The sequence below is a fragment of the Euleptes europaea genome, chromosome 15 (assembly GCF_029931775.1).
Source record: "Euleptes europaea isolate rEulEur1 chromosome 15, rEulEur1.hap1, whole genome shotgun sequence".
Lineage (NCBI taxonomy): Eukaryota > Metazoa > Chordata > Lepidosauria > Squamata > Sphaerodactylidae > Euleptes > Euleptes europaea.
Genome location: NC_079326.1, coordinates 23632625 through 23659903, shown reverse-complemented (window position 1 = coordinate 23659903; position 27279 = coordinate 23632625). Strand labels below are relative to the sequence as shown.

Sequence of the window (27279 nt, the reverse complement as noted above, 5' to 3'; positions counted from 1 at the left end):
ATTTTGGCAACAGATAGAAGTGAGGGAAAAGGGAGCAAACCACTACGGGCGTTTTCCTAATATGCACGTGTTGGGCCTCTAATGTGCAAAACATTCTTTGCACAGGTAGGTGGTGGACCACATCACCAACAACTATTTGGGCGTCGAGCAATATACCTGAGTCCCAATTTAAGACAAAATTGTGATTTACGAAGGAAAAATGAGAAAGAGAATCTTAAGAAGAAGTGATCTTTATTCCTGTACCAAAGTACAAGGCTAGAAAGATGGAACGCCAGGGAAAGCAAAAATATGATGCAGCATTGCAATACAATAACCCAAACCTAGCAATGCTAACCTTGGTTGTTGCCTGATTGGGATCTGTAAGGGGAAATAAATGGTGACCAGAAAGCATACATGCTTTATCCCGAAGGTAAGAGCCCACAAGGTTGTGATCTGGAGCAGAAGAGAAGGAGAGCTGGTCCAGGACTAAGGAAAAATCCAAACTGAAAGCAACTAAGAAGGGGGGGGTTTGCAAATTTAGTCATTCAGTGATTCAGCAAAAGACCGAAGGTCCAGGAAGCAAGCCAACTATGAGGAAGAAAGCTTGAGTATAAAAGTAGCTACAAGGTGTTCTGGATCCATCAGTGGAAGAAAGTTAGATGGTGGAGGGGGATTCCATGATTTCAGCAGTGACAAAATGTTTGGAACCAGAGCTAACTACAAAGTTGAAGTGGCTTGAGACACCTTTTTATATTATTTGAAGTAGCCGTACTTCAGTGAGAACGCTGTTATTAACTCAATTCTGTGCAGAGTTTAGGATTCAGGGCACATTTGGATTGAGGGTGCAGGGTAGGGTTGCCAATTTCCAGGTAATGGTTGTAGAACAAAAAGTGGCACTGACGACTCGGTTTCCCCTCCAACATAGGAGCAGGCTATGTAGCAGCCATTGTAAAACATTACTTTTTGGAAAACCAGTGCAGACAGGAAGTGAACAGGAAAACAGAAAACAACGTTCAAAAGGAGGCGTGGGGAGCTACTTGGTGGAATGCAATTCCAAGCCTCATAGATCGACCACGTGGAAAATTTCTGGAAATACCTGATCTTCCGCTCGTTTAAGCCCCGCTTGGAAATGGGGCAGCCTCTTTGGAGGAGGAAGGATGACTACAAGCCCAAACTATGACATTTCCACTCATACCCCAAGCCACTAAAAGGCTGAAGAAGCTAATTTATTAGCGAAAATGCATTCCGGAAGTGGCGTTCCCTTCGCTGGGCTCGTAGGCTCTGCCCGGCTGCTTGGAGAGCTCTGCTCCTTGTTTCCATCCTCCTGGGCTGACGGCTCCCTTCTTGCCCCACGGTTCTCCGTATTACACCAGTGGTGCTCCGTGTGCCGCACTGCCCTGAGCGCCTTACTTTCTTTGAACTTTCCACTTTTGGTCTTGTCTGCCTTTACAGCAAGTACACAGAAATGCTGATCATTGATTATTTAGTATGGACTTTTGACTCATTGAAGTTTCAATTCTTTATTTACATATGTTATGTTATAGATGGTACTGAAATGATGTTACAAATGATGTTATTTGTTACCTTGTAGATATATTGAATTATTTCTCATTATAGTGCTTTGAATTCTCTTCTTGTGAGCCTTCGTGCATTTTTTTGTTCTATAACCTATCCGAATACAGCACAGGTGTTTTCTGCTTTTGGTTCAACCTCCAGGTACTAGCTGAAGATCTGCTATTAGAACTGATCTCCAGCTGACTGAGATCAGTTCACCTGGAAAAAAATGGCTGATTTGGCAATTGCACTCTATGGCATTGAAGTCCTTCTCCTCCCCAAACCCGCCCTCCTCAGGCTCCACCCAAAAACCTCCCGCTGGTGGTGAAGAGGGACCTGGCAACCCGAGTGAAGGGTCTGGTTTCCCATTGGCATGTTTGAATTTTGGGTGCTGAACTCAAGGGAGGAATGTCTGGGCACTGAACTCAGGAGGGGTGTGTGTGGAAGTCCACAGAAGGGCACGTTAGGTGAGGTGAAAGACAGACAGCTGGGTAGGATGATTAAGCTACCTGAGCGGCAGGCTGGCTCAGACCTATTTGGCAAAGATAGAGTAGTGGGTTGATGCCCTTCCCTGGGCTAGTGAGGGCTAGTGATTGATTGGGTGGGGAAGGTTGTATTATGAATAGGGCTCAGCAAACTTGACTCAATCAGTCCAAGGAACAACCGAGACAGATCGTGAGTGAAAGTACCCATGCATAAACTATTGGGTTTATATATTTGGTTAATATAGCAGAGTTTGCCCAGACATGGAAGTGTGATACTGAATACAGTAAAAATCAATCTTCCCAAGAAGTAAATTGCAAAAAGTAAGTTATTCAAGTAGATTCTGTTCACATTCTTGTTGCAGTTGATAAAACAAATAGAAAGCCTAATCTAAAGAATACTTTTTCCCTATACAAGTGGCTAGCTAAGCCAGCATCACGTGCATGATATATTGTTTCTACAGGAGAGACCTGTAGAAACGTCTGCCTCCATGCAGATCCATGTGGAAAGAGAGAGAGACAATGGCTACTGAGAGAGAAGGAGGAGGGGTCAGAGGGCAATCCCCAGGTTCAGACAAAGATGAGCATCCCATACAAGAGATAACACCTACACACTTAGAGTAAATTAGCACACACACACCCCAATGTCCAGGCATGCTGAGTCGTTCTCACTCCAACATAAAAGACCTTTGTTTTTCAAGGTGGAATGAGGACTGGAACTGGGATCTGCACCCCCATCCAGACTTTGAATTCGGTGCTGCCTTTGCAGGCATGAGAAAGGAACAACCTGAACAATGGAACAGCTCATATCTTAGTTTAGGGAACATAAAGATGGTTTGTAAATTTAAAACCATTTTGAAATTTCATATCCAAGAATATAATTGCACTAATTAATTTCAATAGATATTTAAGAATACAATATTGTATCAAAAGCAGCATTGGTTACTTGCAAGAGTGTTGGCTTAGTTTCATTGCTTTCCTTTATAATTTATATGGTTTACTCTACACATTTTACCACTACTGAATATATTTTATTAACAAAAAATATACAGCTCTCTCCTTCACACAACAAAGACAAAAAATGTTTACCGAAAATGCATTTCTGGGTCTTTTTTTTTTAACTTAAGTCATTCAATTTAGTTTTGAACAAGTCTAAAGAGATTTTAAGGCAGACATTTTGTATTATATCATTCCCTAGGGTTATATGTATGATCGTCTTTACTAAAGCTTCTTTCGCTCCCAGTTGAATAAATATGCATTTTATTTCACTAATCTTGAAACAACAGGAATAAAGTTTACCCAGGTCTTTTATACCTCAGAGAACAAAACAAATACTACAAATCTTTGGAGAGAAAGGATATACAAAAAGGCTTGAGGTGAATGTTTCAAAGTAAATATTCTTAAATGATGTGCAAATTATTCTAGCACTTGAACATGATTTATAAAAGGGGATTAAGCTTCTGAAACAAGAACCCAGTTTAAATTGGGTTGGGTTTCAAAGTCAAAGATGAGAGGTGGGTAATGAAGAGGGAAGAAGAAACCAGATAGCAATCTATTGCAGAGATTTCCGATTGATATTCTTTAATTTACTCTATCCTGTATTAGCTATCATTGTCTCTCATATTGAAACATAGCAGTCAGCATAAAATGAGTTTTGCTGTAATGCACCATAAAAATGAACCATGTAGTAGTGAAAACGTACATAACAGAGAGATAAATAATAGCTTCTTGGTTAAAGAGCTATGCCCCAAAATTGACACAAATTAATTTGAACCAATAACACATTTTCCACTGCAAAAATTTATGGATACAGTGTGGATACAGTGATCACCTCCACAGAAATATGCAGAGGGGTCAAGAGTACCCTTTTTCTCTCTTCTACCCTCAGCAGGAGTGCAGAGTTTTCATTTATTTCTTTGGACCACATATTTCTAACAAAGCTTTAAACATTGTAAAATTTTTCACAACATCCATTACACATAAGGAAGCCATGAGTAGCAATGTTAAAAAGTCTCAGATTTTTTTTTAAATCTTCTGTAACACATACATTAACTGCTGTCAAACACCTAGCTAAACAAGGAGGCCATTTTTTTCCCTTATAATGAAGCAAATTAGATGAACATCTTATGATGTTGGATTGACGTAATTAGTCCTATGTCAAGCAAGCATGTGAAAGAACATTCTCGTGCCTTCAACAGGTGAAGGACTTCCTTGAGATCTCACAGGACATATGACTAGTTAAGAGAGCAATCGTTCACAGCGGTCACTGCTTTTTCATCATGGGGGAAACTGAGCCCTGCGGCTCCCGAGCTGCATGCGGCTCTTTGAGCCGTTGAGTGCGGCTCTCCGAACTTGGTTCGGAGTCCCTGCTCTTGCACCCGCTTGCGCCGGCAGCCAGGCTGCGGAGCCGGCGTGCCTGAGAGAGAGAGCAGGCGAGCAGGCGCACTGTCTCTCCCCCCCTGCCATGGAGAATGGCCGGGTCCCCCTTTCCCTTGCCTTCAATGGTTGGGAGGCTAAAGCCTCCCCTCCCCTCTAGCCGCGTGATTGCTTGGCGGGCGGCTCGGAGGTTCCTGCCCCCCCCGCCTATCAGCTGTTGGGCGGGGTGGGCTTCCTTTGGTAGACCTGGCCTCCGGCTGAGTCCCATTGGGAGGCCATGTCTACCCACTGGCTTTCTTGGTGGTAGACCTGGACTCTGAGGAGGGGGAAAAGTCCCCCTTCAGAGGCCAGGTCTACCCATTGGCTTCTATGGGCCTCCGGAGGCTAGGTCTACTGCCAAGAAAGCCAATGGGTAGACCTGGCCTCCCAATGGGACTCTGCCGGAGGCCAGGTCTACCAATAGGCTTTTATGGCGGTAGACCAGGCCTCCAGACGAGGACTCCTGACGGGGAGGGGGAAATGGCAGGGACTTACAATTTAATTTTTATCAATTAATAAGATCACTATTAAGTATGTTATCAAGTTTTATTCAGTGTACCTATAGTTTAATTAAGACTTAAAACTTTAATTGAAGTTGATTAAGTTAATAAACAGTGTACCTACCTATATAGTTTAAGTTTAAGAAATTTGGCTCTCAAAAGAAATCTCAATCGTTGTACTGTTGATATTTGGCTCTTTTGACTAATGGGTTTGCCGACCCCTGCCCTAGTGCATTAATAAAGCCGGATTTCCTCACAGACATTTGAACTGGAGACCACAAGCTGCGGCCCTGAGGTGACATCGGAGTAAGCCACAAAGCTGTTCGTCTTTTTGACGGGGGGGTCTCCGAAGTGAACACCTACTCCTTCTGAAAAAGCCCTGACCACTGTGAGCGATAGCTCTCACAACACAGCCTGAGTGACTTGTTAAGAATGAGAGGGTGACAACATGAAACGCATATCTGTAACAGAACAAACCATTATTTTGGGCTATACTCATTCTGCATTTGGCACATTTGTTAAATGAAGCCATACTGGCAAAAAAAGAAATTAAATCCTGAAGAGAAAAACTTTCTGAGGTAAAAGAAAATACGCTCTGAAACAAAGCTCGTCCTCTCTCCCCAGTTGCAAAGAGAGAACTGAGAGAGGAGCGCTCCCCCCTTCTGTCTCATGACCACTGGGCAGGAAGCCCTCAGTTAGAATTTGGATGGGCAACCTCTCGGCCTGGGGTGGAGGAGAGGGGGAGCGTTCCAGGCGCTCTGAAGCTTCTGAAAGCTTTCTAGACAGTTCTCTGCAGTTGGCCTGCGCAAGCGCAATTCCCGTGCCTGCCTGCACTGAAGACATAATGATGAAGCAGGGTCACCTCGGTTAGAATTTGGATGGGCAACCTCTAAGGACTACCCCAGTCGTGATGTGGAGGCAGGCAATGGCAAACCACCTCCAAAGGTCTATCTTGCTTTGAAAACTTTTGGGGTTGCCATAAATCAGCTGTGACTTGACCGCGCGCACACACACATGGTATAATGGTTAGGGTGTTCCTCTGAGGGCAGGGAGATGAATGGGTCTAGTCTGTATTCCATCATAAAGCTCAGTCATGGGTAGTTGTTTTCTCTCAACCTAACCTTCCTCACAGAGTAGCTATAATGATAAAATGGAGGAGAGGAGACTGATGTACATTGCCCTAAGCTCCTGGGAAAAAGGAATGCAGGATAAAAGTGCAATGATAAATCTCATAATATTATCTAAACCGCTGGAAGTTAGGAGACTCCTTAATTTTAAAAGCTATCAATTTAATCAATATCTAAATGAATCTCACTTTTAACACTAACCAATAATAAACTTCAAGTACATAATGTCAAAATGCCTGACTAGCATTTCTGCAGGTGCAAGTATTTCTAAATGTGGAGCATGACTTTCTCGTTTCCCCCCTTCCATGACAGCCCACAATGCTGCCCCAAATCCTGTTCCTGGGGGACAAGGTACCCCCAAGAACAGGAGGGGAGCAGTTCAGGATGCTGCAGAAGAGGGGAAATAAAGCTACACTCCATGGGCAGAAATCTTTGTGGCCACAGAGACGCTAGTCCAGATCCAAACTTAAATTATAAAGTTAAATAAAATCATGGTATAACAAACAAATGAAAATTACATTCCAACCACCATGCCTGTAGAAACCACATGCATAATTTCTTTCTCCATTTCTTTGTTTATAGCAGTAGTCTGTTTTATTCATTAAAAATACATTGAACATGTAATAGGACATGTATTGCATAGTAAGATACTACTGCAAAATAATCACAAACTCATGCATTTGTTGTTAGTCAATTGTGTTATTATTGCTCACACTTTAGACAAGATCAATATTATTTATTGTCGATCCATAATAATAAAAAATATATGTCAGCGCATTCACCATCACAGACAGTGTACATGTAGCAATGTAACATTCTCACACAATATTTTTAACAAAAAGTATCCATTTGTCCATGAAGTTCATATCTTTCCGAGGCAAATGAGGTTGGAAAGGCATAACATTCACAGCTCATCAAGATTAATAAACGTTGGAAGGGTGAATCATTGCTTTAAGTAGGCCTCAGTAAAAGGAACAGGTTACCACTGGAGGTCTCGGCTCCACCCTTATTCCCTGAGTTTTGTTTTGGGGATTTTTGCAAGCTATGTAAAATGGTTTTGTTTACGAGGGCTTTTAAATTAAATCAATTAGTTGGCTGGGTGGTGTTCACGTTTGGTGGCCTGCTGGTTTTTCACATTTATACGCTGAGAGTTTTAAAGTTCAGCATTATTGAAATTTTACAAGCTGCTTTTGATTAGTGGTATAAGGCCTTTTTATGTAAACCGCCTTGGGTTCACAATGAGATGAAGAAGGCGGTAGCAAAGTGTTCAAACAGATAACAAAGAAAGCAAACATTGGTTTTAATGTAACTGATTTTTATGCCAATAAAGGCTACTTGACTTGACTTGACGTAACTGATGCCCATCACAAATGCTAATGACTGCACAATAAACCCAAAAGAGAGTTGTGCAAGCTTGGTAAAAAGTATGCTTAAACAAAGATGTTCTGATATAGCTTGGGGCATATCCTACATGGACAGGGAAACTCGTGTGAAGTGAAATGGAATAACCACCTGTAATCCCACAAGTTAACAGGGGTGCACTATACTAGACATTGACCACTTTGAAGTGGCGTATAGCCTTAGATTCCCAATTCAGCCATTGCAAGGTTACTGAAGAACTAGAGGCTTAGCATTCCTGGAACCCACTGTCAAAAGTATTGACCTATCGTCCATGGAGGTCAGGAATGGGCTGTGTTCTTACAATGGAGACTGTGATCATTCCTTGACAGAAATTGATATTTCAGAATGTCCTGAGTTAACCACATGAATCCAATTCAGGAATTATAGTGGGGTGGGAAGGACTTAGCGTTGCCAACCTCCAGGTACTAGCTGGAGATCTTCTGCTATTACAACTTATCTCCAGCTGATAGAGTTCAGTTCACCTGGAGAAAATGGCCGCTTTGGCAATTGGATTCTATGACATTGAAGTCTCTCCCCTTCCCAAACCCTGCCCTCCTCAGACTCCTCCCCAAAAACCTCCTGCGGGTGGTGAAGAGGGGCCTGGCAACCCTAGAAGGACTATGGGAAATTCCTGAAAGAAGGAGTTCGGTTGTCATTTCTGTATGTAAAGAAGGAACCTAGACATTAGACACTGCTGCATCTTGATCCTCATTCCTAAGGATCCCTGGCCCTGCCTTGGGGACCCTATTTGGCTGGAAAGGTGCCATAGAAATGTTTTAAATAAATAAATAAAATAAATATAACCAAGCAAACTGCATGTACAGTTACTGTTTGCCATGAAAATATAATGGGCATTTATGCATTGACAGATCTTTGTTGCTCTGTAGCCTAAAGACAAATCTCATGCTCTCATAGCTTTCGGGACCATGGCTAACATTTAGAGTCATATATGGGTTCTTTGCAGTTCCAATGCAGATACTTCAAACATTAGCTAGGCTTATAAAGCAATTCTCATGACGCAAAGTTCATGTTTAGGAAGTTTTGTACCCATCATCTATGGTTGGATGAGAAGCATTCTTCAAGAGCTTTCATTGAAAACCCCATCTTCTAGTCCTTTTCTATCCCAGAGCAAGAACCAAGGGGGGAAAGTGTGTGTGTGTATATTGATTATGCAAATTGTTCTTCTTGCCTACAAATAGACTCTCTGCCTTAGCATTTAAAATTCCTGGTTTGTTCCACTTTAAATGTGATATAATTAATATTTCTAAAACATATATGCATTTCTTTAGCTTGTGGGCAGTTTCCAAAAAAACAAAACAAAACATGGACAGTCCAGAAAGAGATTTTGATTTTTGTTTAAAAGCACCTTTTGAAATGCCCCCGTTGCAGATACTGCACATATCGTCTTTGTGCTCCACAGTCAAACTGGACAATGGAACGACCACCTGTTAACTGCTAACAACATGTCATTACCAGTTCTCATGCCTTTTTAAAGCAATTTTGGCGCTGGCTGCTGATAATTCTGGCGACGATACTAGTGTGAACATTAAGGGCATAGAAAGCCAAAGGCAGAAAACTGACAATACAGTTTGTGCTTTGACTACTAATAAGTAAGTGAATGCTAACATTTTTCTAATTCCACATAATGGCTGAGTCTCGAGGGGCCAAAAGAAAATTCCAAATACATATTTTTAAGGAAACGTAACCTAAGCTATTTAAACATACACAACACTTGAATCAGCAAGACTTCATGTCAGATTGCTTTTACTTTTTAAACAAAAGTTAAAGCAGGAAAGGGGCTCCTCAGAACTCACTGTAGTTCAAGCATTGGAATCTACGATGACTTTTTTGTCATTGGTGGGAATTCTGTCTGTCTTCTAAATCATTACTGGTGAGATGTTAGAATTATGATGCCAAGAAGCATAAAAGGCAACAACAAATGGTGAGACAGCTTAGTGGCACTTTGCCAACACAACGGCAAAGAGGTAGGGGCCCTTGGGTTGTATCTTTTCACCACAAGCCATTTTTAACTAGGGTTGAACAAAGCCATGCATAGGAAGCTTCGGTTGAACAAAGCCATGCATAGGAAGATTTAGCAAAGCTGAAAAGGAGTCAACCTCACATCCTGACTGAAATAAACTAGAGAAACATGTAACCAGAACAATAACAAACATGTTTGACCTTATTTCCATAGAGATATATAGCATGAACAGACACAGCATTTACTGATATTTACCAATATACTTTGGAGGCTAAGATGTTTGTCCATCTTAGATATAAGCTACCTCTAACCTTAGCTATCTCTCATCTTAGCTACCTCTCATCTTATATTTAAGCTACCTCTCATCTTAGCCTATCATCTTAGCTATGATATCTAAACAGAACCGTCATGTCAAGAGGAAATATACCTATGAATTCTAAGGCTAAACAACTAGGAAGGCTGGTTGACTTCACAGTCATCTTATATGATTCCAAGTAGCATCTGGTTGGCTTTGTGGAAACACAATGGAGGTTAGATGGCTTTTTGGCCCCAACCAGTGAAGTCTTTTATATGCTTATATGATAGTTTAAGGTATTAATCTTGTACTGTGGTGTTTCTACAGACCACAATCCCAAATAGAGTTCCCACTCAACCTGAACATTTTTACTGCAGGGAAACAATGAAGATGTCCTCATATGCAGGTGAATACAGAGACCAAATTCATATTTAAAATCAGGTAATACACCAACTTTCTTCCATCATAAGTGTTCTGTACATGCTTCTTTCTAACCAGTGCTATAAATATTTTGGTGGGATTTAATAGTAATGGTGTCCCTTTCCAATCATTTTGGTAAAGGTAGTCCCCCCTGTGCAAGCACCGGGTCATTCCTGACCCGAGGGGTGATGTCACATCCCGACGTTTACTAGGCAGACTATGTTTACGGGGTGGTTTGCCATTGCCTTCCCCAGTCATCTACACTTTACCCTCAGCAAGCTGGGTACTCGTTTTATCAACCTCGGAAGGATGGAAGGCAGAGTTAACCTTGAGTCAGCTACCCGAAACTGACTTCCGTAGGGATCGAACTCAGGTCGTGAGCAGAGCTTTTGACTGCAGTATTGCAGCTTACCACTCTGTGCCACGGGGCTCTAATCATTTTGACTGTAGTCTAACTAAAAAATGAAGCCCTGTCTTGAGTCCTCTCAAAAGTGATAGTGAACAATCAGAAAGCTACCTTCTCTCTACAGCAGATATTTATCCTTCTTCATCTGTTCAGATCTTCTTTACACTCCATTTCCACTTTTCTCCACATGTTTATCATGATAGAAAACAGGACCCACCCTGGTCCTGGCAGCAAGACAGTACCATCCCACCATTATTGTACCACAATGAGTCTAGTCTTATTGTAGCTCAAAAGAAAAACTGAAAATGTTGAAGAGAAATGTGATGGCCCTTGAGAGAGACACAGGGTGAAAACGCATGGTCGCTTTAGCCTACTTTATTCCCTGTTTCAGCCAGGATTCAGCCAGGATCAAACGCATGCGTTTCGCCGAACGTGCCTTCGATCCTGGCTGAATCCTGGCCTAAACAAGGAATAAAGGAGGCTAAAGCGACCATGTGTTTTCGCCCACAGAGAGAGAAAGATTTAATCAATCTGCACTTTGCTTTTTTTTCCAACAAGGACCCAAAATGGCTTACATCATTCTCCTATCCTTCATTTTATCTTAACAACAACCCTGTGAGGTAGGTTAGGCTGAAAGTATGTGTCTGGCCCAAGGTCACCCGGCAAGATTCAGTGGCAGATTGGGGATTCAAAACTGGGTCTCCCAGGTCTTATTCTGACGCTCTAACCATTACAGAAAGAAAGAAAGGAAGAAAGGAAGGAAGGAAGGAAGGAAGGAAGGAAGGAAGGAAGGAAGGAAGGAAGGAAGGAAGGAAGGAAGGAAGGAAGGAAGGAAGGAAGGAAGGAAGGAAGGAAGTTGTGGAAACACTTTATTTTCTTTGATAGTAACAACAAAATATGGGAAAGAAGATGTAGATAGAATGATCAAACATCATCTTTATTATGAAAAAGATCAGCAGATGGAACCAGTTATTGGTGTACAATGGCTGGCTGATGTCACACCTGAACCAGCTCTAAACCTCTCTGTGTTAATCCAGCTCTATTCAAAGGTACTCTTATTTATCCATATTCTCATGGATGTGTTCTAGGTGACTTCCAAACTTCTCAGATAGCTAAAGTTGAACTGTATTACGTCATGACTTAATATTTCTTTAGATCTACATAACAGGCACTTACTTAAAGATCTTCTATTTTCTGGCTTTGACTCTTTAGATTCGGTCTCCAAACTGCTCAGCAATTCAGAACTAGCAGATCTTTGAATTCTGAACTCCTTGGTCCTTGACGTCCCACTCTGTTCTTTGGACTAGGTGAAGAATTTAAAAAGAAATACAGAAAACAATATGATTTATTCAAAAGACTACCCTAAAAGCCAAAATAGGCCTGGGAAAATAAAAATATTTTTTTTATCCCCCATGACAAAGTAAATATGTAAATTCAGGAAAGTATGCTTCAAAATCCTTTTAGTAAAACGCTGCTATAATTATGATTCTAAAAGTAAAAGTTTAATTCTGTAGTGAAGCTGAGATATTAAACAAACATTTTAGAAAGCCCTAATCAATAAGGATTTTTCCCTAAGTACATAATTTTAAGATTAAAATTATAAATGCTAAAAATAAAAGAATGTAAAACTACTCTTTCAATGAGAAATAGGTGCATGCGCTCCACCTTCTTCTGTTGAAATGAGCTGACATTAAAATTGCTTAAAATTTCGCTCACTTGTAATTTGGTGTCTTATATTTTTAACTTAGTGGAGTGAAATCATTTTCTTGCATCCATGTTTATAGGATGTTGAACTAATCCTAGGGATAAGGCTTATCCGAGGAATAAGGTTATCCCAATTAATATACTGGGAAATTCTGTCTAAACATGCATTAGAGTAGACTGTAAGATTTATTTCACTGCTTACATTTTGGGATGATTATTAGTATGAGAAGAGTGATGGAGATTTAGATTAAGGTTGTTTACATGGCAGCATGGGTGGTTTGGTGGTCAGAGTGTTGGACTAAGATCTGGGAGACCTGGGTTTGAGTCTCCACTCTGCCACGGTAGCTTGATTGGTGACTTCGGGCCTGCCATGCACATTCAGCATAAACTACCTCACAGGGTTGCTATGAGGATAAAATGTAGGAGGGGAGAACAGTGTAAGTTGCTTTGGCTCCTCATTAGGGAGAAAGGTAGGCTTTCAGTGCATTATTTTCTACTGACATAATACCATTTTCCTGCATTGTATCTCCATTCTGAATCATAAATAATATTCCACACGTTTCAGTTTTCTGCAATCCTAGTCCTATTACATTACTAGCAGCCCATTCCTGAACTGAGGCGTACGGGGATGGCAGGGAACAGGCGCAGCGGGGCCTCGTTCTAAGCCGTTTCCCCGATGCCGTTAAACAAAAAAAAAGCTGTTTCGCGGCTTCTTTTTTGTTTAACTGGGGCTTCTCGCCCCATTGAAAACAGCGAGGCTGCGCTTGCTAAATAGCAGGCACAACAACGTTGTTCTGGCCGCTGGTGCAAGTGGCTGAAACCCCCAGCCCAACCCCGGAATGCCCCCCTGCGCCGGCGCAGCCTTTCCATGTCGTTGCCGGCACCACGGAGAGGCCGCGCCGGCGGAGGGGGGAGGCGCAGTCCCGCGGCGCTCGCCCGCCGGTGGAACTCACCTTGCCACCAGTGTAAGTATGTGACTTTCGGCCCAATTCTCAGGAATGGATAAGATAAATGTCTTATCTTTTGCATCTTGAGTCTCTTATTATCATTTAGTGCTGCTCCCACAGTTTCACATTCAAATGTATTCCAATGCTTATTTTATCCAGTGGTCTCACTATTAGTTCTTTAAAAGAGGTGTATAGATCGCACATTAAAATGTCAACCGACTAGTCTCAGCACGATCTAATGAAAAATGCAGCAAAGGGTGACTTTTCTTATAACCTCTTATCTTGCACAAATTGCTCCAGCATAATTAGGAGAGAAGAAATGTGAAATTTGTACTATGTGTGGTGAAAATCACAGGGGGAGGGGGGAACCTAAACCATTTTGAGAGGGGCAAGTAAAATGGGTGTCATAAAATATAGCCCTGCTTTAGAGAGCGAAATAACAATAATTGGTTAAAAATAATATTTGCTAAGTCTGGCAAATAAGCAATATGAAAATTCATAAAAGAGTCATATGTATTAATAGTTCCGTCCAAGATTATATACTGTAGGCTGCATAAACAGAAAATGTAAAAATTCATTAGTTATTAAGCGCTTGTGTGCTTTTACAACCCGCAGGAAACTAGTCTGTTTGAAATTTCACAGCAATAAATGCAATATTCTGTTTTAGGATATAATCAAATAGCATTTTAGTCCAGCAAGCCTGTTTATCTGACACTTTAAAAATTAGATGCATTTACATATTATAATATATTGATTGAAAAAGAGGGATGGCTATTTAGTTAGTTTGCTTTCTACTCTAAAACCTCCCCAAATGCTTAAAAATACACAGTCTGAATGAGTATTAATAAAGGTAGCAGCCTCCCAAAACTACATACCAATTTTTCAATGGCATTTTTGATAGCACTGAACCAGTCCAGTATGATGAAGTCTGTATCTAACTGAAGGAGGAACTCATTTCCTGATGCTGTTGTGATCTGAAGAGCAATGGAAAATCACAAGTAAAATCACACTATAAGATGTACACATTTGTTTTTGATGTCATTTGCAGCACATTATCTTCTATAGCCTACCTTTCCCCCCTCTGAATGCCATTAATTCTTTCATGGGAAGCTGCATGTGCAGAGTTGCCAACAGGCCTGGAGAAAAAATGTCCCATCTTTTTAATAGGGGTTCCATGTATGGAAAGGAGCAGCTGAAACATTTCAGTGATTGAGGTAAATAATGTCACCTGGTAAATAACATCCCGAAGGAGCCCCGTGACACAGAGTGGTAAGCTGCAGTACTGCAGTCAAAACTCTGCTCAAGACCTGAGTTCGATCCCGATGGAAGTCACTTTCAGGTAGTTATCTCAAGGTTGACTCAGCCTTCCATCCTTCCGAGGTCGGTAAAATGAGTACCCAGTTTGCTGAGGGTAAAGTGTAGATGACTGAGGAAGGCAATGGCAAACCACCCCGTAAACATAGTATATGTTGTGATGTGACGTCACGCCCATGGGTCAGTAATGTCACGGTGCTTGCACAAGGGGACTACCTTTACCTTTTAAGCCTCTATTAAAGGAATAGGACATTTTTCTTCAGGCATTTGGCAACCCTATACAAGTTACAGTTGAGTAACTGAAGCCTTCTTCAACATAAATCCTACCAAATTCAGCAGACATACAAGTAAACACCCAAGCAGTAAATGGCAAATGATCTTTTAGCTTCTTGGCTCAGGCCTTCTCGCATGACTGTTTCAGTTCTCATCAGCACAGTTTTCATTCAGCCCATAACAACCCCTAGCTGTAGCTGAATGAATTGAGTTAGTTGTATCTGTTCTCCTGTTCAGTGATAAAATCATTCCTAACCGAGGTGTGTGTTTTTTTGTGGGGGGGAACTGTGCCTGGGAATAAAGGGGCCACTGGTTACCCTCTTGTAAAAAAGCAACATTTCAAGGTACATTTGGAGGTTCCTGCTCAAGCAGAAAATCCAATACCCTTTGAGGGAACCAAAAAGGATTTTGATCCTACCAGATGTATTTGCCTCACAGTATCCTTCAGTGGTAATCATTGGCCAGGCCAAGCCCACACTAATCACATCTCACTTCTCTGCCTAGGACCCACAGAAAAATTTTATGCAATAAATAATAGGACAGAACCGCTACACTGCTGATAAAGTGGATCTGGGGTTAGGAGACATGGTCTTGAATCCTTGAAACGCATGAACCCATTAAAAAAAAATCATGCATAACAGACACTAAAGGAAGCAGTCAGTTACACATCAGGATGCTGGCCTTCCTTTCACCCTTTCTCAGCTCCACAGAAGACACTGCTGAGAGTCAGGGGACCCTCCAGAAAAGCATGCCATGTGCTACAGGGGGCTATACCAAGGAGGATGACGCTGTAGAAATTTCTTCCCTTCATTCTTGTATGAGTGTTGTATACACTCTAGTTGGTGATTGGCAGAAGGGTTAATAGAAGTACAACTGTTAAAATGGTTTGTGGCATTAAGTGCTAAATATTCTATATGACAATTTACCTTGCCAACAGAACACGTAGACCCTATGCGTGTCCATTTCACCTCTTAAAGCAACTGATGAAGAAAGCTTGCGGCTCGAAAGGGATTGAGAAGCCGGCCTTACTCTTTTGCATCTATTGCTGGAAATTCGTTCCTTTGTGTCCCTCCTTGGACATTGTTCCTTTGTTTCTTTGCACTATCAAAGTTTGCTTATCCATCATTGGTTGAAGATATGTATATTAACTTCTACTGTTTGTCCTTTGACATGCTTGCTAGCGTGTTTCATTTCTCAGTTTAAGACTTACACATTGGCACAGCCGGTGCAGGGTTGTGCTTATTCAATACATGTTGCTGTATATATGTATGATTTGTTGCATTGTAATTGATATTCTATTCTTTGGCCACCGTGCTGTTCTTTTTTGCTATACTCATCCTTTCAGCACAAATATCCTTTTGATATAACCCCCAGGCTGTGCCTGGAGATCTCCTGGGATTACAGCAGCTATCCAGACTACAGAGATCAGTTCCCCTGGAGAAAATGGATGCTTTGAAGGGTAGACTCTGTGTTATTATACTGTGCTGAGGTCCTTCCCCTTCCCAAGCCCTGCCATCCCCAGGCTTCACCCCCAAATCTCCAGAAATTCTGCAACCCAGAGCTGGCAACCCTAGCTGAAGGAAAAGGGGAAGCTAATTAAAACACACACACACACTTAAGTGAACTCAATTTACAGAACCACTGGCTCCCTCCAATGTCTAGAATTATTCCCCATGTGGATTATAATACAATACATTTCCAAACAGGATAGTACTAATTGATGTGAAATGCACTTCTAGCCAGATAAGGGATAATTTGCTATCAGGAAAGGGGGGGGGAGGGGGTATCCCTGATGCACTAGGGTTGGCCGGTTCCTCTTCGCCACCGGGGGGAGATTTGGGGGGCAGAGCCTAAGGAGGGCGGGGTTTGGGGAGGGGAGGGACTTTAATGCCATAGAGTCCAATTGCCAACGCAGCCATTTAGTCCAGGTGGATCAATTGTAATAGCAGAAGATCTCCAGCTAGTACCTGGAGGTTGGCAAGCCTACTGATGCACAGATAATGTGCTCTGGTGCAAACACTTATAAATTTACAATTCTTACCAAACTCTATGACTGCTTTACTTCAGGTGATTTGATCCTCTTCTGGTGTGTTTTTTTTTTTTTTCATTTACATATTTTGGTACTTTTTTAAAAAATCTAAGATTTGTCTGTCAACAGGCTCATTTTAAAATCAATTATCAATCCATTTCCCTTCAGCCTGTCATCTCTCTTGTCAAACATGAGGCCAGTTTTATTGATTGTTCACAACCTGCCCCATCTTCAGAAGAGCTTCCAGAAAAGGAACACTGACAAATAGTTACAGCTTAAATGGGGATTAGATCTTTTACAATGGTCATGGCCCAGGCCTAGAGACTGTTCCACAGGGAAAGTTTGTTGTAGTTCTTTCCCTTTGCTATTATTCTGAAATTTCCACAACCTGTTATTTAACAGTAAATAACAGTATACTGTTCAATCCTGCGCATACTTATTTATTTTACTGCCTGCCTTTCTCCCCAATGGGCACCCAATGCAGTTTACATCACTCTCCCCTCCTCCATTTTATTCCCACAACATCAACCCTGCAAAGTAGGCTAGGCTGAGTGAGAGTGAGTGGCCCAAGGTCACCTGGTAATCTTCCATGGCAGACAGTTGGGTTTGGAACATGGGTCTCCTAGATCCTTCCTATACCCAGATCCAACCTGAATCAGGTGCAAAGAATTATGCTATACCCAAATCCTTCCTATACCCTAGGCCACTTTTGCATGGTAATTATCAGCATATTCCAGGCTGAGGTGCTCCACATATTTTTTTTTAATTTTGCACGCTGAACCGTTATTTTGGAAGTGACTGCAAAGCCAGCGCATACCTGCTTTGCATTATTAAAGAGCCCATTTAATATGACCTTTGGTGTTTGCAGCGAAGAATCCCCCTCAAGGAACCATGCAAAACAACAGAGGTGCATTAGCTATGCACATGCTAATGGCTATGCAAACAGGAACAAAGGAACAGGCGAGTGGGGGGTGGAATTTCTCCTTTTGCGTCGGGACCGCGAATAGGCATTTTTAAAGTAGCATTTTAAAAAAGAGCTTTGAGCGAACATCAAAATTGACCATGCAAAAAGGGCCCTAGTCTTAGGGATAGATGGACTCACATTGTAGTTGTATCTGAAGAAGTGAGCTATGGCCAGAATTTTTTTTAGTCTTTAAGGTGCTCCTGGACTCTTGCTCTTTTCTACTGCTAAAGACAGACTAACATGGCTAGCCATCGTGATCTACACCCTAGCCAGTATACAATGCTGGGAGAAAGCCGCCTTGAACACAGTGGGATTTATTTTCAAATAAACACACATGCATAGGATCTTCAAAACAATTAATGATCCTTGTAAAGCACAATTCGGAATTCCACACATGGTGTTTCCAGGCAGGAAATAGCTGCTCCACCCTGCTCAATTATGTTAACGTTCAAAATAACTGCCTGTGTATAAGTCCTAAAACAGCTGTTGACTATGGCAGGAGTTATAAATGTAAATTGTGGGTGGGTGGTGGTGTCCTAATAAGACGTGTCCATTATATTATATGGAACAGTGATGTATGCAAATGGAGAACATCAAGTATGCTTTTTGGGAATGTGATGCTCCAGAACACGGGATGTGGCAATTGTTGTGTGTGTTCCAGTCTCAATCATGGCAGGATTTCAGTATAAAGGTAACTGATGGTGCCATTCTAAGCACAGTTACACCTTTCTAAGCCATTGCCTTGGAAGGGTGTAACTTTGCTCAGGATAGCTAGATTTGCGTCCAGTAGGATAGGTAGAGTCAAGTCCATCTAGCTCTACTACAAGCCAACATGGCTACCTTCCTGAAACTTTGCTTAGGACAGCACTGTAACTGGTGGAACCTTTTTTCTAGCACATTTCAGTGTTGCACATTTGGAGTGTGTGTGCCAAATGTTTTATACAACACTGCAAATGCATTAATGCGCACATGGATTAGGCTAAGCATAATGGTCAATCCAATCTAGCACATCTCTTCCAATACAAATAAACTACTTCTTACATTAGTACAAGAAATAACATTTTCAAAGTAAAAGCAACACACATAATTAGAGCGACTTGATTTTGAAGGCTTAAGAAGGAAGCGACATAGTTCACTCTTCCGTTGAGTAAATTTGAGCTTTATTAACATACAAGTATTTCAGCATTGCATAAACATTTGTATGCTTATGATATGTAAAGAAGATACTTCAGCGCTAACAAGACCAAAGCAACGATCATTTTGAAAGAGTCTTTGTCTTAATGTGCTGTTTGTAATAATCATATATAATAGGTGACGTATGGATATATCAGGGAAAGTAGATCATAGAATTAGGGAGAAGTGAATTCATTCAAAATCCTCTCTGTTTGAGACACAGTTCAAGGCCCTTTCTCTGTAATCTTCAGAGTTACTAGACAGTTTCAAGAAGACTGCTACTGCTCTCTACAGTTTAAATGCATCCACTTCTTAATTACAGTAAGTAATTGACTTTGTTCTGCTCCATCCCAGGCATTCAGAGGAAAGCAGTTCCGAGGCTCTGGCTTGGTGAATTACATTAAATGGTAGGTTTTCTAGCCCATTTTTACATATTTCCTCCTTAGAATGTCTGATTAAGGGTTTTTGGAAGGGATTCTTAAAACCATATTTGCACTTCGAACAATAACGTTTTTACGACCATTTGGAAGATTGCAAGGAAAGAAATGCCAGATTTGGCTCAAAGATTTGAAGAATCTACAATTGCAGGCCTAAATAATGTATAACTAGAAACAAGCATCAATGGCTCCATATTAAGTAATTTTGCACTCACGCTGGGCTGGAGTAAGCACAAGGACTCCGGAAATATCAAAGGGAACTCGCAAAACTCTCTTGGCAAAAGAAGCTGCCCTCCATGTGGCTTTTAATTCCATTCTTATTTAATATCCACAAAACTACCCTGCCTTTAACAGCACTTCAAGGTACACATTCTCCAAGATTCATCTCGTGTTGGCAACTTCCAGGTGGTGGCTGGAATCATAGACTCGGAAGGGACCACCTAGGTCATCTAGTCCAACGCCCTGCACAACGCAGGAAATTCACAACTACCTTCCCCACACACCCCAGTGACCCCTACTCCATGCCCAGAAGATACATCCCATTTTAGAGTGATAGTGCGTTCAACAGTCAGACAGCTAAAAACCAATGAATGACTTGTACAGGTGATTGAGCTTTCATTTAGGCAGGTGGTTATTAGTCAAGGTTCCTGTCTCTTCCTTCCACCTCTGTCAGTGACTCAAAGTATCCGGGGGAGGGGGTTACATCAGTGGGCTGGATCCTGAATTCTATCATCTGAAAGAATCCAGACATGTTGAGAATAGGCTACTGCTATCTATCTTATGCAAGCCAGTCATTTAAGGGCATTCACAAGCTGACATTAAATAACAGCTACATATCTCTAAGCCCTGACCTGGATGGCCCAGGCTAGCCTGATCTCGTCAGATCTCAGAAGCTAAGCAGGGTCAGCCCTGGTTAGTATTTAGATGGGAGACCACCAAGGAATACCAGGGTTGCTGTGCAGAGGAAGGCACTGGCAAACCACCTCTGTTAGTCTCTTGCCATGAAAACCCCAAAAAGGGGTCGCCATAAGTCGGCTGCGACTTGACGGCACTTTACACACACACACACACACACACACACACACACACACACACACACATCTCTAAACTGGATTCAAGTATTTGAGATTATCCAAATTTGGATTTGTGATCCTTGCCAATTTCACCTTTTATTAACTTTGCTTTTCGCCCTGGAACCTCACCTCCACACACACATCTGAAGAGGAAGAGCTGGTTTTTATACCCCAATTTTCTCTATCTTTTTAAAGGAGATTCAAACCGGCTTACCATTGCCTTCCTCTCCCCACAACAGACACCTTGTGAGTTAGGTGGGGCTGAGAGAGTTCAGAGAGAACTGTGACTAGCCCGATGTCACCCAGCAGGCTGCATGTATAGGAGTAGGGGAACAAACCTGGTTCACCAGTATTAGAGTCCACCACTCATGTGGAGGAGTGGGGAATCAAACCCGGTTCTCCATATTAGTCATCATCATCATCATTAAATCTTTATTGCATTAGCAAAGAAAGCCATAGCAACAATACAGAACAAGGTGGAAATTCCGCCAAAACAAAATCAATTTAAAAAAAATAGTAACATAAATAACATAGGTTAAAAAATTAAACATTTCCCATAAAATATTAAAACACAAATACAAATTCATCATTAAAATATAATGGGAAGGAAAGATCATACAATCCAGAGACAAATAAAAGATGACAAATGACCCAGCGTAGAGCAATTATGGGTCAGAGATAGGGTTGCCAGGTCCCTCTTTAGCACTGGCGGGAGCCTGAGGAGGGCGGGGTTTGGGGAGGGACTTCAATGCCATAGAGTTCAATTGCCAAAGCAGCCATTTTTCTCCGGGGGAACTTCAGCTGTTTTCCAGTTTGTATGGAACCGAATCGACAGCCCTAATCTATTCTCTATCGGCTAGAGATCAGTTGTATTAGTAGGAGATCTCCTCCTACTACCTGGCAGTTGGCAACCCTAATCAGAGATATTACGGTCAACATGCCCCATTATCTTTTTATGCTTCATGGATTAGAGTCCACCGCTCCTAAGCACTACACCATGCTGGAGACATAGGGTGGGAAGGAGACACTGGAGTGCATTGGGTTACACACAATGGAACGCAACACAGAAGCTGAGCAATGATACGACTATATGCGAGGTGCCTTTCCCTGCTGTCTCCTACTCCATCCCCCCTTTTTTTCAAAGGAGGGAAAGAACAGTAGAGCAGGCTAGGAGAAAGGTAACTAAACCAAACAAGTCGCCTGACGCTGCTTCCCTCATTGAGTTTCAGTGACGCACTTCTTGTCTGCGTTCCGTCTCTACTTCCTCCCTTTCTCTTTCCTATTTTAAACCGGAAAAAAAGAACCAGGACCACAATCACAGAAAGCAGTGATCTCCAATCACCTCTGTCACCTGGAATTCTGATAATTATGTTTTTTTTCCCTCTTCTTCTTTCTGGTGATTCATTTTTTTAAAACAAACTATTATTTCCCAGAGTCATCGTCAGGCTCCAAACATGCTCAGAAGTCCTCATGGCAGAGCAAAGAAATGGCCAGTGGCTTAACTCTGAAAATATGGCAGGTTTTAAAAAAATATTTTGGTTGAGGAATGGAGAAGAACAAAAAGCTACACTCCTAGAGTCCACGTTGGCAGGAACAGCTTAGAAAACGTGAACGGTTTAGAAGCAGCTTTCGTCTCAGCTGCTGTTTTCCCTCCTCTCTCCCTTATAATTTGGTAAATTTGTGGAAGTGTGGGAAAGGGGGAGAGGAGGGAAACTGGCAGCTGAGGCTGCTGGCACAGAGCCGTTTTGAGCAGAGGTGAAATTCAGTAGGGGGTTGAGCTTGGATTGGAATGGTTCAGGGATTTCCAAACTGGAAAAGTTACACGGTAAACCCCTGCAGAGTAGCTCCAATCTATACCCTTCATTTGTGAAGTAACTCTGCACTGGATTACACCATTCGTTTCTACCCCCACCCCACAATTTTTGAAATTCTTCTCTATCCCTGCTGATTTGGTGGAATTTACTTTATTGCGTGGAGGAGGAAAATGGTAGAATGGGCTCCTAAGCCCTGTTCCCTTGCCACTGCTTAGGCCCCACTTCAGCCCCGAGCTTTTATATTGCAAACTAGAGCTAGGGACTTGATTTAAAATGCAATCGTCAGGTTTCACAGGATGCTAAATTCTTCACCGGTACCATTTTTTTTTTTGTACTTCACAGTACATGTCTGGAATTGTAAAGGACACAGAGACCAGTCAACTCCTCTATAAAAAAGAAGATACAAAGAAAAGATACTGGGTTATATATCCAAGCTCCCCCTTCCATGAGGTGAAAGAGCACTTCTGCGTGTACAATTTCTGTTGATTCTCCTTCCTAGGGTCGCCACTCTCCAAGTAGTAGCTGGAGATCTGCTATTACAACTGATCTCCAGCCAATAGAGATCAGTTCACCTGGAGAAAATGGCCGCTTTGGCAATTGGCATTGAAGTCCCTCCCTTCCCCAGACCTTGCCCTCCTCAGGCTTCACCCCAAAAATCTCCCACCGATGGCAAAGAGGGATCTGGCAAACTTACTCCTTCCACCTGCAGACCCCCCAGGACACTTTGCATGGTTTCCTGAGGGTCCCCCAACCTTCAGAAATGTCTTTTCAAGAGGCTGCAGCTGGAAGTAGGAAAGATCCACTCTGTGAACTCCACTTTGTCGGCAGTTCTTTAGGTCCAACTCAATAAAATTCCACATGGTTCATTTTTCTTAGAAAGTTTGCCAGTCTAGGAGAACTATCTTCTGACTTTGGCTTTCTTTGCTATGTGGAACCCTACCCCCCACCCCGCAAGGATAAATAAATAACTCAGCACTCTTTCACATTGACTTGTTCTTGACAAGAAAACTTACATTTTCTATTTTAAAAAAAGTTAAAAAATAACAATGTTACTTCACATATTATAGTTGGATAAACTGCCAGTTAAAAATAAACATATGTAACAGGGATTGTGGCAAGGCTTGTCCGCGCCCTTTGTGAACAGAAATGGAGTCTAATTAATATAATTTTTGAGACACATAGTTGTTTAATTAATTTGGATTTGAGACTCCATAGTCATTTAATTAATTTAGTTTGAATTACATCTGAATTGAATTAAAATATAGACAGGGATTTGGCCGTTTTCAAAAATATGACAAAAGAATGTATATCATTTCACCAAAAGCTCCGTCTCTTGGCTATGTTTATGTTGAACGAATGAATGGGAGGGGGGAACCATGAAGTATTAATAAATATATGTGTATATAATACTGTTAAGTTTAATATTCTGTATGTGTACTAAGTATATTCTGCATGGGTTTTTTTCTGTTTCATAATGTGATCTAGTGTAGGGAATGAGGAGTGTTAGATTACTTAGAATATTCTAAGGTGTTTATGGCCACCAAAGAAATGACATTATCTGGCAGAATATCTGTCTCAGATTACAGCTGGATGCTGGCAAGCCCCAATAATTCATTCTGACATGTCCAGCCTAAATGGCATTTTTAAAAGTGAGGCAGAAGGATCCTTCTGAAGAAAAACATCCTCAACTAGACTTTAAAGAAATGCAGCTAGTTAAGTGAGTATGTATCTGCCTTTTATCCCCCCATGTTACTAGATGTTAAGTAAATATATGCTCATTGTCCAATATATATATATATTGCTTTGGCAACTTTCTTATTAAAATGCATTTGTAACCCCCCATCTGTCAAGAAAGTTTTGAAAAGTTTGTTTACTTTGGAAAGCAGCCTTATCCAGGGTTACTCCAGCAAACAATGATAGCAGTCTTCAGAAGTTGTGTGAGGAACAAGTCACTAGGGATCCATTTTTGTTTTAATTGGCACACACAAACACTTTTCTGGTCTGTCGAGAAGATCAAGCTAATATGCATGGAGGGTGTTATATTCTCAGCTTTTGGGAGTACGAAGGCTCCCTTTATTTAAGTAATTGAAATGATAAACTGCAAAAACTTTGCAAGTCAGAAAAAATGTTTTACATTTTCATGGGGAATATTTGTTTTAGGGAACAGAAAATGTTCTACACATCTAAAGATGTTGAACCTTATGTTATAATTAACCTACTTCTTCCGACTCTGCGTAAAATTTGTTAAAAATTCACACGCTGCTAAATAAAAACAGCCGACAAATATTGCCTGCATTTTCGCGACTTTCCCTCCTGCTAAAAAAACGGAGGGCATTCACATCCAGATGTTTACAGGATATGTTTCCAGTGCATTTTGCCATGATTGATCTGCATGTACATTTGCAGGAAATCTCAGTGGTGCCATCATATCAAAACAACCTGCCTATGAAAGCAATTTGTTATTTAATGGAAAGGAAACAAATGCTCGCGCTATATGCACCAGGAGATCTCAAGTGGGTTTTGTGTTCCAAGGGTTGGGGGTCAAACTCACACAGAAGAGCATTTCCTTAATTGAAATTGAGTTGTACCTTTGATACTTGAATAATTTTCTTATGTGTGCTTATATAGCACTGACTCATACAACATAATATCCTTTGAAGTGGAACTGGGGATTCCTGAGGAAATAAGAATGTTTCAGGGCTCCATGTACTCCCTGCTCACATGTTTAAGAATACTGTGTGCTGTGCTGTAACTCTTGAATTGCACCAAGAGGAAGTACTGATGTTGGTTTTGCTTTACACTTAAAAAAGGTAAAAGTCCCCTGTGCAAGCACCGGGTCATTCCTGACCCATGGGGTGACGTCACATCCCAATGTTTCCAAGGCAGACTTTGTTTGTGGGGTGGTTTGCCAGTGCCTTCCCCAGTCATCTTCCCTTTAACTCCAGCAAGCTGGGTACTCATTTGACCGACCTCGGAAGGATGGAAGGCTGAGTCAACCTTGAGCCGGCTACCTGAAACCGACTTCTGTCGGGATCGAACTCAGGTCGTGAGCAGAGCTTTTGACTGCAGTACTGCAGCTTAACACTCTGCGCCATAGGGCTCCTTTACACTTTAAGCTTTACACTTAAGCAGACTTAAAGGCTGGAGCAAGGGGTGATCTCTTACCCCCACTAATAGGTACACCATGCATCCTAGTGATAAGGGAAGTGGTACGGACTACAGATTCAGATGAAAACATCATTTTAAAAATGCATTTAGGACAGACCTAGTCAGACCTAGACAAAACATATAAAAAAGGCATGTGACCTTTATATAAATTCATATATAAAGTGGAGAGTAGTGGACTTAGATTAACAATAAAAGGAATGTGTGGACGAGAGATGCTGAGCCCTCTCTTCCATCTATTGATTCAGGTACTTGAGTTCCATCCTTGCTTACCTCCAGCATCAGGGTTCAGCAGCAGAAAAGTCACCCAGAATAATGGATTCAGGTCAGAGAAGGAGGAAAGGTTCAGCACTCCCTGCCCAGCTTCCCTTTTTATAGGGTTGCCAACCTCCAGGTACTACCTGGAGATCTCCTGCTATTACAACTGATCTCCAGCCACTATAGATCAGTTCACCTGGAGAAAATGGCCGCTTTGGTAATTGGATTCTATGCAATTTAAGTCCCTCCCCTCCCCAAACGCTGCCTTTCCCGGGTTCCGCCCCAAAAATCTCAAGGTAATTCCCAACCCTCACTGCTCACTTTATGTAAACAGGAACATGTGACTACAGGCATCATGTCTCATTTCCCCATTAGATAGAATGCATAGGGGAAGGGGAAAGAGGTTGAGGCAGACCGGCTTGCTTCTTAAGTTTCCACTGCATTAAAATAAGAGGAGTTTTGTGATGGCACAGCATTTCCATTTGCAGAGGGAGGGAGGGAGGGAGGGAGGGAGGGAGGGCAATTCTAGCTGATTCCTCCCTCCCACTGTAGACCCCCATGTTACCTCCACCACGCTGCTCCTGGGGGTCTCCCGAGGAGCACAATTTTAGGGAGCACAGAAGACTGCAGTGGGAGTGAAGAGGCTCCCTGTGGTGCACACAAGTCACTGGGGGAAATTGGATAAACTGGATGCAAATGGTATAAAAACACCAAATAAAAGAGTGACTACCATCGTAAGGAACAAGGACTTCGGAAGCAGGCAGACATTCTGCTTCCCAGTGGGGGTTTATGCTTCCAAAATTACTTCAATATGGTGAACAACTACAGAGGAATTGATTTTCAAAAAGGCAGCGACTCATTTTCGTCACTCTGGCAGGGGTGCTGTGGGAAGAAAACAATGGCCCGGGAGAAAGGCCCCTTTCCAAAGGAGGGAAGGAGGGAGAAAAAGCCTGCACAGCCCAACCTGCATGGGTGAGGCTCATCCTTCCAAGTTTTGCATAGGGCAATACAGGGGCAGAGGCATCCTTCCGTGTGTTGTGCAGGGCAGTGTGATCGCATCATTCCATGTGCTGAGTAGCGCAAGGCAAGGCTGAGCATGTCATTCCTGCATGGCTCAGGGTGAGAACTGTCCTCCATTTGGGGTATCCCCAGGACGTCAGCTCATCAGGACTTCCCAGTGGCCTTAATGGCCAATCCGCCCCTACACACTTCAGAAGTGTATTGTCTCTTTAGATTAGCTACCACTCTTTAACTCATCCTTATCCAAGGCCCAGAGTGGCAGGGGATACAAAATGGGGATGCAAGTGAACTTCTTCTATATGAATGCAATCTCTGGGACATCCCAGAGATCAGACAGACTGGCCATGGATCTCTGGGGGATTGGGGAAGGGGGACAGATTCCTGGGATGATTTATGAGAATCTGTGCTATATCTAGGGTTGCCAACCTCCAGGTACTAGCTAGAGATCTCCTGCTATTACAACTGATCTCCAACCGATAGAGAGCAGTTCACCTAGAGAAAATGGCTGCTTTGGCCATTGGACTCTATGGCATTGAAGTCCCTCCCCT

At 42.0% G+C, this 27279-nt stretch overlaps 1 protein-coding gene across 1 annotated transcript in view; it reads right to left on the bottom strand.

Annotated features, from left to right (window-relative positions):
* ARHGAP15 (Rho GTPase activating protein 15) overlaps positions 1-27279 on the bottom strand; it is a 509635-nt gene that overhangs the window by 246728 nt on the left and 235628 nt on the right. The window contains exons 6-7 of the mRNA XM_056861406.1: positions 14087-14185; positions 11737-11863 (exon numbers count right to left, since the gene is read on the bottom strand). Of these exons, the coding sequence (XP_056717384.1) occupies positions 11737-11863; positions 14087-14185 (226 nt within the window). The remainder of the gene's footprint in view (positions 1-11736; positions 11864-14086; positions 14186-27279) is intronic.